This window comes from Ciona intestinalis, chromosome 12 (assembly GCF_000224145.3).
Source record: "Ciona intestinalis chromosome 12, KH, whole genome shotgun sequence".
Lineage (NCBI taxonomy): Eukaryota > Metazoa > Chordata > Ascidiacea > Phlebobranchia > Cionidae > Ciona > Ciona intestinalis.
Genome location: NC_020177.2, coordinates 4,023,100 through 4,043,729, shown reverse-complemented (window position 1 = coordinate 4,043,729; position 20,630 = coordinate 4,023,100). Strand labels below are relative to the sequence as shown.

The following is a 20,630-nucleotide window of genomic DNA, read 5'->3' as shown; positions in this document are numbered from 1 at the left end:
ACGTTGACCCAATAATATTACTAAAATATATATTCGTTGACCCAATAATGTTACTAAAATACATACATTTACCCAATAATATTACTAAAATATATACATTGACCCAATAATATTACTGAAATACATACATTGACCCAATAATACTACTAAAATATATACATTGACCCAATAATACTACTAAATTATATACATTGACCCAATAACATTACTAAAATACATACATTGACCCAATAATATTACTAAAATACATACATTTACCCAATAATATTACTAAAATACATACATTTACCCAATAATATTACTAAAATACATACATTTACCCAATAATATTACTAAAATACATACATTGACCCCATACTACTACTAAAATACATACATTGACCCAATAATATTACTAAAATATATACATTGACCCAATAATATTACTAAATTATATACATTGACCCAATAACATTACTAAAATACATACATTGACCCAATAATATTACTAAAATACATACATTTACCCAATAATATTACTAAAATATATACATTGACCCCATACTACTACTAAAATACATACATTTACCCAATAATATTACTAAAATACATACATTTACCCAATAATATTACTAAAATGCATACATTGACCCCATACTACTACTAAAATACATACATTGACCCAATAATATTACTAAAATATATACATTGACCCAATAATATAACTAAAATATATACATTGACCCAATAATATCACTAAAATATATACATTGACCCAATAATACTACTAAAATATATACATTGAACATATATATTTTAGTACTAATATTGGGTCAATGTATATATTTTAGTAGTAGTATTGGGTCAATGCATATATTTTAGTCATATTATTCCGTTAATGTATATATTTTAGTAAAATTATTGGGTCAACGTATATATTTTAGTGATATTATTGGGTAAATGTATATATTTTAGTAATATTATTGGGTAAATGTATGTATTTTAGTAATATTATTGGGTCAATGTATGTATTTTAGTAATATTATTGGGTCAATGTATGTATTTTAGTAGTAGTATGGGGTAAATGTATCTATTTTAGTAATATTATTGGATCAATGTATATATTTTAGTAATATTATTAGGTTAATGTGTATATTTTTGTAGTATTATTTGTCCAAAGAATTGCAACAAAATAGCTTAATCTTATTTTACAAAATATTAAAAACATTTTAAAACCTCCTAAATTACTAACAGTGTCGTTCACAGTGTTCTTATTCAATGCTGCTGTAAGTTCACACTTTTCTTTTCTCAGGATTGATTCTGTTTAAATTCAAATATATCTTTCACAACCCCCCAAAAAAAACGTGATTTGTATTTTTATTAGTGCAAATAAACGGCGAAACCAATAACGTATATTATGAATATTTCGTACATTTGTCAATAGAGCTATAACTTTTTTAGGAACTTCCGCCCCTAGTTACCTACTGAATAATCACCTAATAAAATGGTGGAAAAAGGAAACGTCAATATATTGAATAAGAAAACTTTACACCCCACTGTAATTATAAATCAATTAGGAGAAGCAGACTTAAATTGTTGGCTTAGTGATGTCATAACGTCCTTGTGTGACGACGCCACGTCAATACTTTGCAAACGAACTTTTGTCGATTTGTAATTCTCTTTAACAAATTTTGCAAAAGGGTTCAAGGGTTGTGACTTGAGGGGTGTTCCATTTGGTTGCGTGAGAACCAATGGCCCCCGGCACCGACCACAAACTTTCTTTGTTGTATCAAGAGATTTTGAATGTCGGCCAATCGTTGTTTTGCACCTGGAGGTTTAAATTATGTTAGATATGCTTGTTGCTCGTAAAAGTAGCCTATCTTGTAAAATATTATTGAAAATTTTAATTGGACTTCATTTTAATTGAACCAAGATATAATTGGTATGTTAAGTTGTTCTTAAAAGTATCTAATACCGTACAGATTATAAATCATTCAATTAAAATGTTTAATTAGACTTTTGAAATTAAACTATGACTTAATACATTTCATACCTTGAGCATTCATAGATGTATTTGTATTCGATATCATAATTGTGGCATCTATCAATAGATGGAAGTTCTGGGTGTATACGTCTTGCAGCTGCTGCCCATGATTTCCAGTATGGGCCATGACTTTCGTTAGCATTATTGATCAACCACACAGCTGCATGGCACATTTCATGGATCAGTGTATCACGGAGTCTGTATGAGCTGTCGATTACTTTTTCAGATAACGATATAGCAGCATGGTGTGTAGTTGAAGCTGTTCCATTCACAGTTCTTATAGTACGCTTGCATTTTGTTATTCCTGCGGTTTTGGTCAACCGTTTAGACCAGCTAACTTCCATATCTTCTGGCAACCGGTTTTCAAACACTGATGTATTGAACAATTTGAATAGCTTTTTGGTCATGGAGTCAGCACTTCGCCGAAACTGTTTCCCTGAATTTTGTGGAACCAAAGCATCAAGGCTAGCAAGAAAACAACCATCAACTTTACAGTTTGGTTTTGTTCTGAACACTTTTTCAGTCTGAGAACCTTTGAGAGATGTAGGTTTTCTTTTTGGAGTAATGTAAGATCCAAGAGAAGGGGGCCTGCGGTCCAAAATTGAATCTGGCTGCTTTGGTTTTAATATCCTTGAAGTAAGAGGGGTAAAACTCTTGCCAGTTAAATCGATAACACCATTATTTTTTGGTTGGTTTTCTTTTCCACATAGTGTACTGTCTTCTAGATTCGTCAGTTTAATTCTATCAACAAGAGAAGGTATAATGTCATTTTCATCTGAACTGCTCCTTATAGAACGATGCACAACAGGCCTTTGAGCTACAGAAATATCATCTTCCGAGTCTGATGAAAAAACTACGCTTTTCCGGGGAGTTGTCATTTTTTTCAGTCCTGAAATTATTTTTCCAGTTGCCGGAGACTCAAAAACATTGTCTTTGTTGGTGCGACTGGAGTATATAATCCCTCTTTTACCAGGTGTCGGCACATTGTGAAGTTTAAAGGCTCCTACAGTTGGTAAATAAGATGGAGGTTCTGCAAAAGAAAAGGGAAATGTTGTTATTTGAAAGTTATATACGTATTAAAATGTTCTCTTGGTTCAGAAATCCAACTATGTGTCTAGATTTTAGCTTTGAAACTACCCAGCAATACATTTTTTAATAGATATATATATATAAAATTAGTAGCTTGAACGAAAGTTAAATAAAAACTTTGCAGAAAAAAAATTATATATATAATATATATAATATATGCACGTTACCAATCGTTATGATTACCTTCATCAGAATGGTTGCTATTAGAAAGATGCAAAACAGGATGTTGAGTTCCGAAATTCTCCTCATCAGAGTCCGAAGAAAACACAACAGACTTATGTGGAGTTGCAACAAATTTCTTTGGAATTGGTGTCATAGTTTTTGTTATTGGAGATCTGTAATTTAAATCTTCATTGACACTAGCAGAAGGGAAATCGCTTTTTATAACAGGTGTCTTATATAAACTGCAGGGTGTGTGGTGTTTTGCATTCGGCAGCTGTAATGGTGACTCTGGTTTATGAAAAGTTTCATACTCGTTGTCTCTACCCTTATCTTCGTTGTTTGGTGTAGAAGTCTCATGCGATTGATTCGCGGTAAAAACACCCAAACTGCCAGTTGACTTTTGTGCTGGCTTTGTATCAAACTCCTCTTCACCAGAGTCTGAAGAAAAAACAACAGTTTTTCGTGGAGTAGCACCAGATTTTTTCGCAATTGTTGTCTTCTTTCCTGATTTTGGAGACACGTCACTAGCAGAAGAGAAATTTCTATTTGAAACAAATGTCCTGTGCTGTATATTGTGGGGTATGTAGTGTTTGACATTTGGCAACTGTGATAACGGTTGTAGTATAGAAGAGCCGTCAGACTCTTCGTCGGCATCACTTTCGTTTTCAGATGTAGAAGTCGCATGCGATTCGTTTACGAGAAAATCATTCAAACTCCCAGTTGACAGCCGAAACTTTTGTGCTGGTTTCGGAGTCCGAACTTTAGATAGAAAGTTTTCAAAATCGTCATCATCCGAAGACGTATAAGACTGTTTTCTCTCTCTGTATTCACTCATTCTTTAACCAGTAGTACTCTATGTTTATAAATAGCGGTGGGTACCGACCATCACCAGCTTTAAAAGCTCAACCGCTAGGTGGAGTATAAACTTGTCCCCGAAAAAATACCCTCCTAATGGGTAAGCACGTATCAAACTAACTCACCCGGCCACGCGGGATCATAGAAAAAAAACAATTTATATTCAAATATGCAACAATTTCGACCAAATTCTTAACTTTTAGCGTTGCTATGTGGTATGATTTTCTAGTTAAAAATTTCCTCGTGTGAGACTAAATTCTTAAAATGTTGTTACTGTAAAAGTATGACGTGCTAAAAGTAAAGAATTTCTCGTGTGACAGGGTGTGTCGTGTTAAATATTGAGATTTTGTTACTGTGAAAGCAACGCTTATATATACACTTATATACACTTTGCTTATATATATATATATATAAGCGTTGGTGAAAGTATGACGTGCAAAAAGTTAAGACTTTTCTCATGTGACAGGGTGTGTCGTGCTTAATGTCAAAATTTTGTTAGTGTGAAAGTGTGTCATGCTAAAAGTTAAAAATGTTCTTATGTACGTTTCTTGTTGCTAGTTTATAGCAGCGAGACAAAATGTGTGGTAAGTTGAATATCTATTGTATACACAACTATTTAAAACACGTTGTTTTATATACTTAAATATTTGGGGAACTAAGATCGAGCGGTGTCCGGATGTCAAATTAATTAGTGAAACCTTTGTTAACTATACTTTATTCTAGTTTTCCCATACACATTTCCACGGCATTTTTACGTACAGGTAAAGCAAGGATAAATTTTTAAGTATGTTGGTGACATTTGGACAACGAACAGCATAAACCTATTTTCTCTTAATTATAATTTCGCCATACACTTCACCAATTACAGAACGTTATGAAAGGTTACTTTCATTTTAGTGCGTCACTTTACACACACTTACAAAGCTTCGGATAACTTTGACGCATGGCTTGTTGAAACGTTTTGTTTGCACGGCTTGGTATGAAAAACAAACCAGCCCGGTCTGGTAAAACATTAATTTATTTCCACCGACGCTTTGTTTGAGCAAATGACGGCTGTAAGGCTGGCATGGTTTTGTTACATTGTCTGTCGAAGTGTATAGATTTACTCTGCTTTATTCATGGGAGCAAGGAATCCAGGGCTGTGAGATTTTCGTTGACTTTGACAACTGGGTGTAAGAAATAGAGATGAGTTAGCTAAGTGTTTTAAGCCGAATCTGCGAGGGCAAGGTTTACGAATAGGCTACACAGTCAAAACTAGAACATTAAATGTAGGGCTAGAATCTCATACACATATGTTTTTCAATATACTTTAAAGTGGTAAAAAAAAATTAGAAAAACATTTCGAGTTTTCTGAGTTTCTCAGGTTTTTCTAAGTTAGGAACGAAAAATTATCGGACAGAGCAACTGTTTAGTCAGTTACAAACTGTGGCTCATATACCATGAAAATTATATCGGTTATAAACAAATACCGTCGTCTTGTTTTATTTTGTTAATTTAAAACGAAAGTGTTTTGGCTGTGTACAGCGATATTCACCAGTATATTGAACGTTTTTTCATTCCCCTGTTTTTTTTTGCAATCATTAACGCCGATAGCTCATTCCCTCATATTGAATTATAGTTACCTAATGGTTCTCTACCCACCTATAGTACACCTATAGAATATACTCTTTTTTTTATTGGATGAGCAATTCCAATTTAAGCGAACGCTGAAATTATACAAACATTTTTATTGTTGTAGGAGTAGACCCTACAACGGTCTTACATTGCCAAATGCCAACCTTTCAGCTTATAGTTTCCAGTTAAGGTGTACCAATGTCAAAAATTGAAGAAAACAGAAAAGTTAAACGTTAAGTTTTATAATAGAATGGGGGAAAGATTGGACACCTTTTCTTTCTATTTTCTAGTCCCATTTGGTAGTAAACAAAGAACGTTCAAAGAATTATAAAACCGTATCCACAAGACTCACCCAGACCGTTGTTAATTGTTTTAAACACGACCAGAATATTTGAACAGTATGTGTGTCCCGTCTTCCTCCACCCTACTATATATATTGTTGATTGGTTTATTTTTCGTTCGGAATGTAGAACGGTATGTTCGTCATGTTTGTTTGTCTAGTCAGTCATCTAGATAATAACCTTTATTTACCGTCGATTGAGCAGTTTCATAACCTTTTACGGCAAATAGTCTGTTTGTTTAAATTCCCCGCAACTGTTAAAAACTCATCTCTCAAAATTGCGTTGTTAGATATTACGGGGCCACGCCTGTTTGCGCGAACCGTCGGTACACAGCATTAATTTTGTTTCAATATTAATATCTTAAAGTTTATGTAGCTAAGTTGGATAGATTGAGTAGGCCAGGCCCAATAAATATGATGTTATCTAAATCATCCAGGATTCTGATATTCTTTCTCTTTTGTTTGACACAGCCAATTAATGGTAAGTACTAGTATGTGGAATAATGTAACTTATTTGCCCCTTGCGTGGAGAGACAACGACAGTCGTTATAACATGGGTGTTCTGTTTTATACACCTAGTGCCTGCTTACGAGCTACCACGTACGTTTTTGTAAATATAAGAAAATACTTTAGTTTTTAAAAAAAATTGTAAATATAAGAAACACAAATTTGTAAATATAAGAAAATACTTCAGTTTATAAAAAGAATAGTTTATTATGGGGAACGACTCTGGCCTCGCTGCGTGACCTCACCCATGTACATGACAATGGAATAGCAAACTCGTCCTCCCCTTCTAATGTCGTATGAGTTTCTTTATGACAAGCTATGATAGCAATAAATATGTACAGCATAGGATCGCCGAGTCGCATAATATTATTGCACTGTAGCGTTCATGGCATCGTTTATGAACCTTTTTATGTCAATTAACGTACAGTACGATGGGGAAAGATGGGACACTTTTAACTCTATTTTCTCGTCCCATTTAGTATTAAACAAAGAACATTTAAAGAAATGTAAAACTATGTCCTCATGACTCCCATAGACCGTTGTTAATTGTTTAAAACACGATCAAAATATCTGGATATTATGTGCTAAAGGTGTCCCATCTTCCCCCACCCTACTATATATAGAAATTCCAAAACAATTTCACATTCACTTACTATGACAAAACAATTCCTATTGACACGCAGGTGCGAACGACACCATTTCAGCAACGAATGTGACGACAGAAAACGTTTATGATGATCCTTGTAGTGGTTCTTGGTCAAGTTGGTCGCAATGTTTTCCCGGCTCGACGTCGGACAGCACGCAATGGAGGGTGTGTATAACGGACCTATATATTCTTGAAGGATAATGTTTTATTATTGAGTAATGGTTATAGTATAGCATCGGGTAAGATGGAATACTGTCATTACATAATATCTCATGTTTCCTCATCGCGTTTGAAATTAACAATGGTATTTTAGAGTTGTGAGGGTGCGGTTATATTATTTTGTTAATATTTTGTGTTTATTATCGAATAGTTTCCCATCTTACCCCATCCTGTATATTGTTGACCACCTTGTAAATTGTTTAAAACACGATCGTGAATTATGGGATCTTAATACCTATTTGTGTTACAGGATCGAATGTTCAATATGACACCCTCACAACCCGAGGCACCCCCCTGTTATTTGCCCTACACAGTCAATATGGTTCAAGTAGAACCTTGTTCGTCTTCAGCCGACTCTCCAGTCGTTGATTTAGCTTCGACAGGTTTGTCTTTCGACTGTCACACTTACAAAGTATAGTTGGAAATTAACCCACATCGTGTGTGTACTGGTTTCAACGTTCGTCATAATGTCGCAATGTATACGCTCGCGCTGTCATTTAAAAACAGTAACAAAGCGTTTGTGTGTTCAGGGTGTATATGTCGTTTGCCTAAGTACTTTATACTATATACGTTTATGATTTGTGATTTTAATCAAACGGGTTTACAATACATAATTATCCGCTCATTGAAACATATATAAACATGTGCAACAGCAGTTGAGCATAGGCTACTGTCTAATACTTAAATAGCTTGTGTGTATAATAAAATTTGCGCCTTAAAACCGTCCAAACATTTGCGCGTCTAAAAAAACTTAATTCAAAAATGGTTAATTTTTAAACAATTGTTGACTGTCGTATACACGCCAAGTTGTTTTTTAAATTATATTGACTGTCGTATAACCACCGCACACATAACAATACATTAAAAACCCTTTGTTATACTTCGTATGCATCGGCGCGAAGCACGTACCGTCATTATACTAACATTGACATTATTGTCATTAAACTCAATACAAACAACTCTAACCTGAACAGATTGCGGAGTGGGATATTTTAAATGTGGAAACCAACGATGTATCCAGGAAAACTTTGTATGCAACGGAGACGACGACTGTGGAGATGCCAGCGATGAGTTTCCATCTCAAAAAGCGAAGGACGCAGGATGCACAGAGGTAACTACTTTACTGACTAAGATTTAAATGATTTTTATTCTTTATCTTCGTGTGATGGTGGCAACGACAGTCGTTATAACACGACTGTTCTGTTTAACTTAATGCCCGCTTAAGGGTTACCTCATATGCAGCACGCATGGCATCTCAACGAGTCACTAATTGTGATTGAATTTTAACATTTTAGTTTTCAAACCAGGACATTTGCAAATAATGAACTCGTACCATGAGCTATAATATTCGTACATAATAATTGAACTGACCAGAAAATCCACGTAGTTCATGTATCTACCGTTTTAAATCTGGTAACCAACTTTTCAGAACCTAAAACTGGTATGTGGGTACACAATCGACCCAGGACAAAGTTCGAAAGTTCCTCTTGGTGAGCGTTACCTTACTGGGATATCAGGAATTAACCAATTCTCGCAGGGGTTTGACATTCTTTCAGGTACGTAACGCGATGAGTAGTTAAATTTGAACGCCTATAGTTGTGTATAAAGTAGGGTAGGGTAAGATTGTACATGTTTTCATATTACTCGTCCCATTTAGTAGTAAACAAAGAAAATTTCGGTATCTTTATTGATTGTTAAATTTTTTGAACATGAATATATATTATACATGCGCCCATAACACCAGCGTGCGTAAACGAAGTTATATACAGAGGATACGAAATCGCTCGTTTGTTCATTGGTTACACTATAATAGATGTGATCAATTATGTATATTCACAGTTTCTTAATCTCTCTTATATAAATATTTTGTTACAGGCCAATTCAAAAGCAGCGCTTTATCAATGGCTGGACATGGTTCATGCAGAAGAGTTTTGATCACCGGTCAAACTGATGCTTACTACAGAATACCGGCAAATGTTGCGTCGTTTCGGCAGCTCTACGAAATTATCCTATCTACACCAAAAGTTAGTTACAGAATATTTTTGGGACTTTTATATAAAAGTTTTTGATTGACTGCTTAAAAGTCGTGCGGTTGTGCTTTTAATCTATGGTGATTAGTTCCTAAAATTCATAAATATTCGAAATAACACTGTAGGAGCGAATGAGTGCATTTAACTCAAACAAACGAACAGTGACCATTGGAGGTTAAATAAATTGCCGCCAAAAGTTTTATACCTTTCGGCAATAACAGTTGAAAACGCAACATGTAAAATCGTAACTAAAACCAGAGTTCCCTTACAGATTTACGAAAGTGGTGCAAATCTTCTGAACACAACTAAAGACAGTCTTAACTACAACCTCAACTTTGGTGGTCAAGTTTTAGGCGTTGCTGGAAACGCTGGTTTAACTCAGAACTCACTTATTGAGAATGTCGTCATAGACAGCGTGCAAAACGAACAAATGAACACATATGTATCGATGAAAGCGGCAGTGAACACGGCACAGGTAAAACGAACGTTCAAGACGTTAAAAAGTCAATAGACTGATGATTGACATGAGAAGCAAGTAGGACTGAGTTTAGGGACCTGCTAACATATATAGCGAACACATTCCAATTTTAGCTATTTAAATAGAACAGTTCTACATACGATGAATGTAGCGTGATCAGCAGTAGGGTGGGGAAAGATGGGACACCTTTTCATTCTATTTTTTCGTCGAGTTTGTTAGTAAACAAAAAACATTCAAAGAATTATAAAACCGTATATTCCAACTGCTATATAACGTTGTTAATTATTTGAAACACCATCAGAAGATTTTAATATTATCTTCCCCCATCCTACTATATAAATCTCTCAACATTTTATATTTTGTATGGGGTAAGACTCTACGGCGACGCTCAGTATAACAGCTGACCCCTAACCCCAACACAGAGTTCTATCACTCGAACAAAATCGTAAATTTAGGATCTGACCATGGAAGGTATTTAATGGCGTTAATATTATTCATGATATTAAAGGTAACACTACAAGACCCTGAAGATCTTGAGCCCACAACTTCTTTTATGTCTCGCGTCATGGAACTTCCTGACTCTGGTTTCAGCTACGATAAATACATGAGCTTTGTAGCTGATTACGGAACCCATTATGTAGCCTCGGGAAAACTTGGCGGAATGTACGAAGAAACTCAAGTCTATTCAAGGTTGTACAACTAAATCGTTATTACTTGTCGAAACGACGCTTGTGTATTGATATAACAAAAGGTGTATTCTTAAGTTTACCGATATGGGTTATTTAATAGGTTAAAGTTAGTATTGGACAATAGATGTATGTGTTTGGCATAGGTTTACGGAAAATTAACCCTAGCATGCAAGGTAAAGCCAAGGTTCCATTGTTTGAACCATAGTATACTGAAGTCACGTTAAACAATTTAATAAATAATTGATATTCCTAGGTGTTGGCTTGATAGCAAAAGTTTTTCGGTGTACACCCCTAAAGAGTGGAGCGAGGTTCTACAGGATTGTGCGACACAAAGTTTCTATTACAACCTCGACCCAACGACTACGACTTTCACAGATACATGCAAACATATCGACAGCAGTAAGTCGTATATGATGGTTGCCGTTTATATACGTGAAGTATAAGCTTACTATATTTAATGTACAGCTTGTTTGGTAGTTTTGCTCTTCTGGCATTTTTTTGATTACCGCAGTCCTTTAAGACGATATGACGTCGAAACCCGGGACTCGCAATACAGCAATAGTAAAACGAAAAATAGCCAAGAATCTTAATTAACAATAATAGTACATGCTACAAATAGGCCGTTGCAACCAATTAAAATAATAATCACTATTTTCATCAATATAGCGGGACAGGCAAATTTTCTCACGGACGAAATCTCCCGAAAGTTGGTTTACGTCACGGGTGGCAGCATTGCAACGTCATCCGATTTGAAACTAAGCTTTGTGTAAGTAATGACATTACCTATCATGTGACGTCACCAATACTAACTGTGACTAACACATCAATTCACACACCGTTCTAAAATCATTTTAGTTTTACATTTAACCCGTTATTTCAATTTTGATGAGTTAGGTGTTACGGTGAGTTAGGCCAGGACCCCGAATTTAAGCAGGAGCTACCACAAGCCGTTTCATGATTTCACATGAACCTATTGCGAGTTGACCAAAATTATGCAGGCTTCTATATATACGATATTGGCTACTACAAATACAGTCCACAGAGTTAAAATGCTCATATGACACAAATATTTTTAGTTCTATCACCTAAAATATGACATTGAATTCAACAAATATATATTTCTTATCTCGCAGTAAAGAAACATGGGATGCCTGGATTCAATCGGTTTCCACAGGACCAACATTAAACACTGACTTGTTCCATCTTCGTCCGATTTCCGAGTAAGAAATTCTGTTTGAAACTAAAAATATGGTTTCAAATTTTATTTTAATTTTTTTTGAATTAGTTTTATTTTTATCAATATTAACAATCATTGCAACCCGCAGCTTAATTTACTCCACACACATCCCAATTGATCGGAAAAGAAGAGAAATATTAGCTGGGTTTATCGACCAAGCTATTGAGGTAAGACATAGATGACATATTTTGTTGATAGGAATCTAGAAATGTCAATATCCGTGGGTAAAATACACGGTTTTATAGATTGGATCATCAAAGTGAGAAGTGCTATATATAAATGAATGAATGTGTTAAAATCGACCGTTAACTCGCTCAAGTAACGAACTACAAACTGCCTGATCATAGCAGACGGTTTAATGTGTTCGACATATAATCCCTTTTATACACAAAGTAACAGTCTTGGTAGGTAATTTTTTTTATGCTTTTAAGGCGATTAACGGACGTTTTAATAATAATATATGCTTTCAGGAGTTATGAATCCTCGGAGCTTTAAGATTACCTTTGCAGTGGACACTTCTAATCATGTTTATTAACTGTTATTGTATCCTATAATGCAGTTACATCTCACACCGTACGATGGTTACACACAGTGTGAGCCTTGTCGACCAAGAACAGATAAAGACGGAGTTGTGATTGACGTTTACGGGGAAGACTCTGGACTGGTAATTTATTCGTCAACATTAAAGTTAACTGTAATATATTTCGTGAATTTATAACTCTCATCTGGTGTTCATTTAACAGAACCGTAGCACAGTTGGTTAGGGCGATTGCCTCTAACCCAGAGGCAATGGGTTCAAGGCTCGTCGTTGCTAGCACTGTGGGGGGTATGTGTCCTTGGGCAAGACACTTAACGGAAATTGCTCCAACCCAGTGGTCCTTAATGATATCAGCCACACATAAAATTTTTAAAAAATCTTCTAAAAAATTAATTCAATATTCTGTTTGGATAAGAGACTGACGATGTCACTTTTGAAAATAAATATAGACTATAGGGTGGGGTAAGATGGGACATCTTTTTATTCAGTTTTCTCGTCCAATTTTGTAGTAAACAATAATAGACCGTTGACGATTGTTTAAAACACGATCAGGATATTTGGACATTACGTGCTAAAGTTTTCTAATCTAACCGGCTCTATATCGCCAGTCTCACCGCCATGCAGTCTCTTATCCAAATAGAACATTGACGTTAACTTATAAATATGTAAACTTTTAAAGTTCTTTGTGCTAGGCACTACATATGTCCTGATGGGAATTATTAAAGGGGAATCAGAATGCTCTCCATTATTACAAATTCATTCCTGCAGCAAGAAGTTAAACTTTGCAGGGCCAACACCACCAATTCAAAACTGATTAAACTACCTTACAGGTTTTCTACGGCGTGCCATACGTTACTGGTACAGGACAAGACTACAGATGCATGTGTGCTTATAATAACCCGCCAACACCAGAAATCTGCGGTAAGTAGTTCATAAAATATTCAACTCAACAACTTCTATTCTATGTGGGTGGGGCCCTTGTCGAGGACCTAAGATTTAGGCAAGGTTTTGCCCATTACCCGAACACCTTATAATTCAACGAATCGTTTAATGCTGTGTATATATTCAACAGGTACATCGCGTGTAATGGGAATATTTGGCCTCGCTATTCTGTGTAGTCTCGTTTCGATGTGGGTCAAAGACATATTTGTATAATATGAATGCTTCACTATACGATTTATTTTTTCTTAGCACAATTTAATGCGGAGTGTATATGTATAGCTTAGTATGAAAAGTTACTGGTAAAACAAAGACGACATAAATATATACCTTATAAATTATCGCATATCTTTGGTGTCGGTTTTAAGTTAAATCCTCTCTGCCACATATTCCTATTGCGCAGGATATATATTAATACATCAAACGTTGTATTTAATTTGTACATGTATATAAGCCTAATCTGTCGCAGTTTCAGTATAGTAAGATGGGGCAAGATGGGACATGCTTTCATTCTCTTTTCCTCGTTCCATTTGGTATAGTAAACGATAAATATTTGCAAAATTATAACTGTTAAACCGCGGCTCTAAAAGAGCTTTTATAACTGTTTAAACCACGACCAGGAAAAAAAAAGGGTATTTTTGTGCTTACAGTATTCCATCTTATTCCACAGTACTATATATATATATACTAATCTAACATTATCAAAATCCTGCACTTACAACGATACACGGATGCTAAGAATGTGTTTTAGTCGCTATATAATATCATCCGTATACGAGCAACAGCTTTATATGTAAATATACTTTCCTTCTAAAACCAGACGCATATTTTGTATTTGTGTTCATGTTTGTGTGAATAAACGCGACTGTTTGTTTTCTCAAGTACAGCGAACTATATCAAATTTTATGTCAAATTTTCTACCTTGACGTGAAGTGGTTTTTACATGAAGACTGCGTTTATGTATATCATTCGTTAGCTTATTCACGTGTAAGACATAAAAATGAAAATGAATTAAAAACAATAAGTTACCTTTATTTATTTGATCAGTCATTTATCTATCACAAAGTTTTTATAAAAAGACATGTAGCGACATTACATGGAATTGAGATGGTTTGAAGGGACTTAACAATTCCAGTATTAAACATAAATATCGAAACTTTTTTAATGAATAAAACGCGTGACCGTTATTCCCTTATACATTTTTATGATAAACGGGCCGCAATTCAAAAGGGTTGAACCGCTGGGACTTCTTACAATTCCAGAAGAATCATAATAATGACAGTCGAGTGCATATGTTATTTACTTCCAGGTATTACAACATCACGGAACGAACTCGCAGTATCAGGTGATTAAAGCAACAATCCCACATTAGATTTACGTCATTACATTATTTCCGCTATGCGCATGTTTCGAATAGCTTCACCACATCGAGAGGTACAAAGATTTACAACTAAGACATTGTACAGTGGCTACAACCCTATAGAATAGTTTAGTTTTTAGACTTCCTAATATGGACGATAGATGGAACATGATATGTAAATGCTAAATGGTCAAGTGGAAGTTACGTTCGCCTGTTTAGAATATGAACAGCGTTTCAGACGCGGTGCTTGGAGTTCTATCGTCGGTGTTTTTAACCTGCTTTTGCATGTTATTGTGTACAATATGCAACCGTAGACGACAGCGTAGAAGCTTCAGGTAATATAATATGAAACTTTTCTATATGTTAAAATATGGGACAAAGAGGGCAAAAATTGATAAAAAAGCCGGATGAGGTGTCTGTCGTATGGTTTGAATGCAGTTTATAAAAACCGTTGCCATTTAAGTTAATTTCATTATAAAATGCTTGGTAATATTTTTGGAAACACAAGTCTACCAGTTTTACCACAAATGTTGTGTTACTGTATAGACACTAGAGAGCCGTAAGATTTTAAACTGGCATCTTATACAGAATTGACAGCGAGCAACATGACAACCCAACGTTCATTGATGCGACAGTTGAGAGTCCTACACGACCATCAACTACTGTACACAAAGTGCAGACAGTCCCTATTACAACACAAGGTACATAATAAGCTGTCGAAAATCCCATTGTCTTACATAGTGACTCATTCTGCTTACAATGTAATGACAAAATCTTATGCGTGGATACGGTATACGCAAAATAATAAGCCTATACTACACAGTTTTTTTTCTATAGGCATGTGAAGTAAACGTTTTCCTAATCAACTAACTGCCTAGGTGTAATAATATTAAACACATACGGTGTATGCAAAATAATTATTCTACAGCAGTTTTAAATTCATGTTAGATAAACATTTTTCTTACCCAATTTAACGGGCAGGATTTATAATATTATTAAACTTATACGGAATGCAGGATATTTATTTTTACAGCTGTTAATCATGTTAAGTAAACGTTTTCTTAACCAATTTAATACACAATAATAAGAATATAACACACCTACCCGTGCGCGGACACTATACGCACTTTGTGCTACCCGACTATCAAAACATGAACTTAAAAAACTTTTATACGGCACAAATGTGTCACGTGTAATGAACTGTAATGGCTATAGCCGACACCCTACATTTAATGAAATATAAACCGACAATTTATTTAAAGGTTCAGAATTAACTTATTTACCGACCCAAAACAACGTGCTTATTTAATTACCGCATGCATATGATACTGTGGGGAAAGATGGAATATCGTTAGTACCTTAATCCCATATTTCCCAATATTGCGTGAACACTTAACAACACATATTGTGTGAACACTTAACAACGAATACTTTCTGTTTACAACCACATGAGACGAAAAAAAGAAGATTAAAATACGTCCCTACCCTATACATTTGATATAGGGTGGAGAAAGACGCGACACCTTTAGTACATAATACAAAAATATCCTGATCGAGTTTTAAACAAATAACAACGGCCTATATGAGTCGTGAAGATACGGTTTTATAATTCTTTCGATAGCCTTTGTTTATAAAATAGAACGAAAAGGTGTCCCGTCTTTCCCCAGCCTACTATATTATTCATAGTACGTCTACAGGTCGTGATAGTCCTTTCATGGATAGAAGACGTATTACAGATTCTCCTCTGCCAACCACCCCTACAACCACTGTCGAGCCGACCTACGTCAACTACCAGCCCAACAAGCATGTTCCAAAAAACAGCCCTAAATTTAACGTAAGCATCCGCCAACCAACCCCTAGCCCACCTGTTAAGCCAAATACTCCGGTTTTTCGTCCGGTTTACGCGCTCTCAGAGAAAGAGAAGCATATAATACTAGGAGAGACAGAGGTAAATATTACCAAGGATTCTTATCTACCCACGGCCATTCAACAATCCAGAAGAAGCTTTCATTCAAGCCCGGAGTCGCACCGGTAAGAATACATTTTTCACCATATTAACCTATATAGTACTATGGGGTAAGATGGGACACCTTTATCATAATTTATAAATATCTTGACAGTGTTTTAAACAATTAACAACCGTCTTTGGGAGTCCTGAGGGTGCGGTTTTATAATTCTATAAATGTTCCTATTGTTTACTGCCAAATGTAACTATAGAAAATAAAAAGAAAAAATGTCCCATTTCCCTCCACTATATTAAAAAAAACGTTAAGTATAAATCACCGAAAGGGCATGCATGTAGAAATACGTATACTAAACACAACTTTACAACTAAAGCGCACGATCAACAGCTTTAAGCCGAAATTAAAATGCCTCTAACATTATTAACCACTATATGTTGACCACTATATATGTTGACCACTATATACCAATCCCTGCTAGTCTGCAACTGTACGAGAGTTTTAATTCACATTTATATGTTTCAGTAAGTTCTCTGGCATCGAAGATCGTGAGACGAATCCACCCAGAGATCCAATACCATTAGAAGAATATTTTAAGGTTCCAACCAACGTAAAACGAAATTCAAATTCGTCCGACTATTCCAATTTCAGCCACTACGGTAAACGGCCAAGTTATGGTAAGCCTTTATAAAAATAACGAAGTTTTCGCTCTACTTATATATTGTTTACTCATAAATGTTATTGTATGTTGTTTGCCTAACAACGTGGGTGGGGTTGCATGTAATATATAGGACAAAGGCTATTTACATATATACACATATTGCTGCGACAAACAAACAGGTAGGTTAGCGCGCCTGCCTCTATTCAGGAGTTTACCGTTGTAGTATATGATGCTGCCAACCGTTGTAAGCATATGTGTCCTTGGGCAAGATACTTACGGCAGAATTGCTCCAATGCAGTGGTACCTTGTGGTTTTTTAGAAATTTTCAGCTACATTACAAAAAATAAAAACATTTGCTTAAAAAATTACCCACAAAGTTATATACCGAATAACTGTTAAACGTGCACAAAGTATATGAAACCGAACATTTCAGTTTTTACAACGACTGTCGTTGTCTCACCACGAGAGGATAAATGAGTTACATTTACTCGCCTTGCGTAGACAGCATATAGTGTGTAATGTATTGTCATTTTCGCCTTGCAATAAATATGGTGGCACCGGTGACCTCGTGCGTAGGTTCGTTACAATACAAGTTTCCAAACAACGCATGGAATTTCAAAACAAACAACTTACCTCACGTGACGGTGTCGCAAGATCCGCTTCAGCAGTTTTGCACAATAGGATTGATGTCATATAGACTACGTCATGACCGACGATATGACGTAGAACATAATCATGCAACTTGTTATCCACAGATAAATATTACATTCAGATACCCTACCCTAATGCCTGTTTTCTTCTGTCCGTATATGGGCATTAGATCAATGATAAATATTCAAACCTGCCTTGAAATTGCAAACATACAAATACATTTCATGAACACAAGTTCATATTACACGTTATACTCTGTGATCACATATCCAACCACTGTTGCTATATTGTTATATCTTTTTTGCATTTAAACTAGCACTCGTTCAGCTAAAACCACAGACCAGTAAACAGACAACTCGTTACTACTTTAATGAATTTAATCAGCAAAAACGTGGCAAACGCCAGAATGCGTGCTGCCATTCAGATAAAAAGTAGACAAGGTGTAAAAGTGGTGCGATTACGCAAGAAAACGCACGGGCACACACATAACAGAACAAGATGACGAAATAATAAAGTACTGTGGGGTAAGATGGAACACCTTTAGCACATAATATCAAAAAATCCTTATAGTGTTTTAAACAATTAACAACGGGTCATGGGAGTCGTTTGGACAAGGTTTTAAAATTCTTTGAATGTTCTTTGTTTGCTACCAAATTGGACAAGAAAATAGAATGAAAAGGTGTTCTATCTTTCCCCCACCTACTATAATAGATATACAAAGTCATGCTTTGAATATTAGCAATATCACCATACACATAACATAATGTTTTGTAAGTTGTTTAACATTTATAACGAATATTTTGTAGTTGTACATTTTCTGACTTTTTACTATCAAACATGACAACCCATTTGTATGACACTTGTACGATCTTCACTGCTTTATACGAACATTCCAAAAACATTTATATGTTACTACAGGCGCAACTGGATCGTCTCAGTACAGCTTTGCAGATTCAATACCTGGTGGGAGAGCGTGGGTTCCAGTTCCAGTTTCACATCAAGATTACCCGTTTCGGTTTGTTTATATTAAAGTAGTGACATTGGCAACCTAATTTCACATAAGCATTTTCCAAATATTGCTTTATATTTAGAAGTGACTAACACATTTTAACTCCACATGCGCCTGTGAAGCGTGGTTGTAAGTTAATATGTGCTTGGCTGAAATATTACCTGCTGCTGTGTAACTTTTATTCTGTATTTTATACTGGTGAGGTCTTACCGCAAAACATCTGGGCTTGAGTTGTTTCACCACCTCAAACGCTGGAATATTTACATCTGTCTTTGATCATATTCAGCACTCTTGATCTTTTTGTAAAATTATTTCAGAAAAAGTTCGCAAGACCTCAGTAGCAGAGCATCACCATATCGATCCCCAAGACGGGATATTATGGACACAAACTATGCCCACCGTAAAAGACTCCAAGCTACAAGTCAATCGCCAGCAATCTCTTCTAGTGGAAGCAACTTCAATCCTGACAATCGTGACCACAACCCGTTTTTTTCTTCGCAACGAACGCCAAGGCAGAACTCAAGTTATCAAAAACGAGTAAAAAGGTCACCCATGATGCAAAAAACTATTTCAATAATCGAGGAATACGAAGACCCCTTTGACGTTATAAATTCTCCGTCTTCTGGGTCGGCCTCGAACCCAAGAACTCCGACAGCTCAACTACCAAGTACGAGTTACCGACCATCTCCACCAGTCACCCCTGCAATAAAGCAACAGTCTCCTGGATTGATGCGACAAAATGCTCAACCCCCGCTTTCAGCTAACCTTCCAATACCAGATGTCCCAGACTCAGACGACGAGACTCACATTTATGTGCTTCCATTTGCGAAAGCGTCGCCGCCAACGGTCACTGTTGAGGAATACTTATGAACTCTCAGCAGCCTTTTTCTCATGTACCGACTTTTGTGCACTTATTATATTTTAATAAAAGCAAAACTGCGAGACTGTCATGTTTATAGCATTGTAGGTATACTGTACGTCTTCACAGGTCAAAGTCAGATGAGTTATAATTATGGCTGCATTTCCAGGCCTTATACGTCGTGTAGTTATATACGTTGGTATCCGGTGACAGAGATGTTCTGCTTATTTGTGACTCACTGGGCATTGCACATACAAACGAATGTTGGCCTGACACAACAATTGAAATGACCTGGACTGTAAGACTCTGATTTACAATACACGCGTAATTAGTCGTCACCTGCATGTGACGTCATTGCAGTCGACAAAAACAAATAATTTCCGGTACGCGTAGCTCTATTGTACAGAAAGCATAACCGGACAAACAAGATAGACTAAAGTAACAGGATCTACTGTTGGCTAGCATCCGGTGCAATCATTAGTAGCCCTTGTTAAACTGGATATATAGACAGCGGTGTTTATTAGAGCGAGCGCTTAGAGATGTAGCACAGTCATAAGGTAGTATAGTGTATGTGTATGCATCATAGTATGACATGGAAACCGTTGAGGGCAATATACGTTCCCAGCATACAGTGTATCAGTCTGACGAAGAACATGTAGTCGCATATACAAGGCAGTGACTTAACAGTCTTTTGGTTTTTCTCGTTAATCTGCGGGCACAGCATATTACGTGATGTGTGTGGTATTTTGTTTTATGCTGCACT

At 35.8% G+C, this 20,630-nt stretch overlaps 3 protein-coding genes and 1 long non-coding RNA gene across 4 annotated transcripts; 2 read left to right on the top strand and 2 right to left on the bottom strand.

Annotated features, from left to right (window-relative positions):
• Positions 1-1,352: 1,352 nt before the first annotated feature.
• LOC100181834 lies at positions 1,353-4,213 on the bottom strand. Its single transcript, XM_002127417.5, has 3 exons — positions 3,296-4,213; positions 2,033-3,053; positions 1,353-1,807 (listed from the first exon to the last, which is right to left on the bottom strand). The coding sequence occupies exons 1-3, from the start codon at positions 4,107-4,109 to the stop codon at positions 1,549-1,551; spliced, it is 2,094 nt and encodes a 697-aa protein (XP_002127453.1). The 5' UTR covers positions 4,110-4,213; the 3' UTR covers positions 1,353-1,548.
• Positions 4,214-5,129: 916 nt separating this feature from the next.
• LOC113474800 lies at positions 5,130-18,150 on the bottom strand. The gene is made up of 3 exons (XR_003396490.1): positions 17,982-18,150; positions 7,244-7,425; positions 5,130-5,295 (listed from the first exon to the last, which is right to left on the bottom strand). It is a non-coding gene; the product is annotated as an uncharacterized LOC113474800 (long non-coding RNA).
• On the top strand, positions 6,230-14,252 carry LOC100186592 (complement component C8 alpha chain-like). The gene is made up of 15 exons (XM_009862208.3): positions 6,230-6,564; positions 7,274-7,401; positions 7,706-7,838; positions 8,430-8,566; positions 8,885-9,011; positions 9,331-9,479; positions 9,757-9,960; positions 10,472-10,653; positions 10,906-11,051; positions 11,319-11,418; positions 11,786-11,872; positions 11,978-12,056; positions 12,449-12,553; positions 13,258-13,348; positions 13,500-14,252. Exons 1-15 carry the CDS (start codon positions 6,498-6,500, stop codon positions 13,580-13,582), a joined length of 1,818 nt encoding a protein of 605 aa, XP_009860510.2. The 5' UTR covers positions 6,230-6,497; the 3' UTR covers positions 13,583-14,252.
• Positions 14,297-20,576, top strand: LOC100179522. Its single transcript, XM_002127507.3, has 6 exons — positions 14,297-15,061; positions 15,315-15,427; positions 16,424-16,757; positions 17,213-17,364; positions 18,918-19,014; positions 19,326-20,576. Exons 1-6 carry the CDS (start codon positions 14,949-14,951, stop codon positions 19,876-19,878), a joined length of 1,362 nt encoding a protein of 453 aa, XP_002127543.1. The 5' UTR covers positions 14,297-14,948; the 3' UTR covers positions 19,879-20,576.
• The last annotated feature ends 54 nt before the right edge of the window (positions 20,577-20,630 follow it).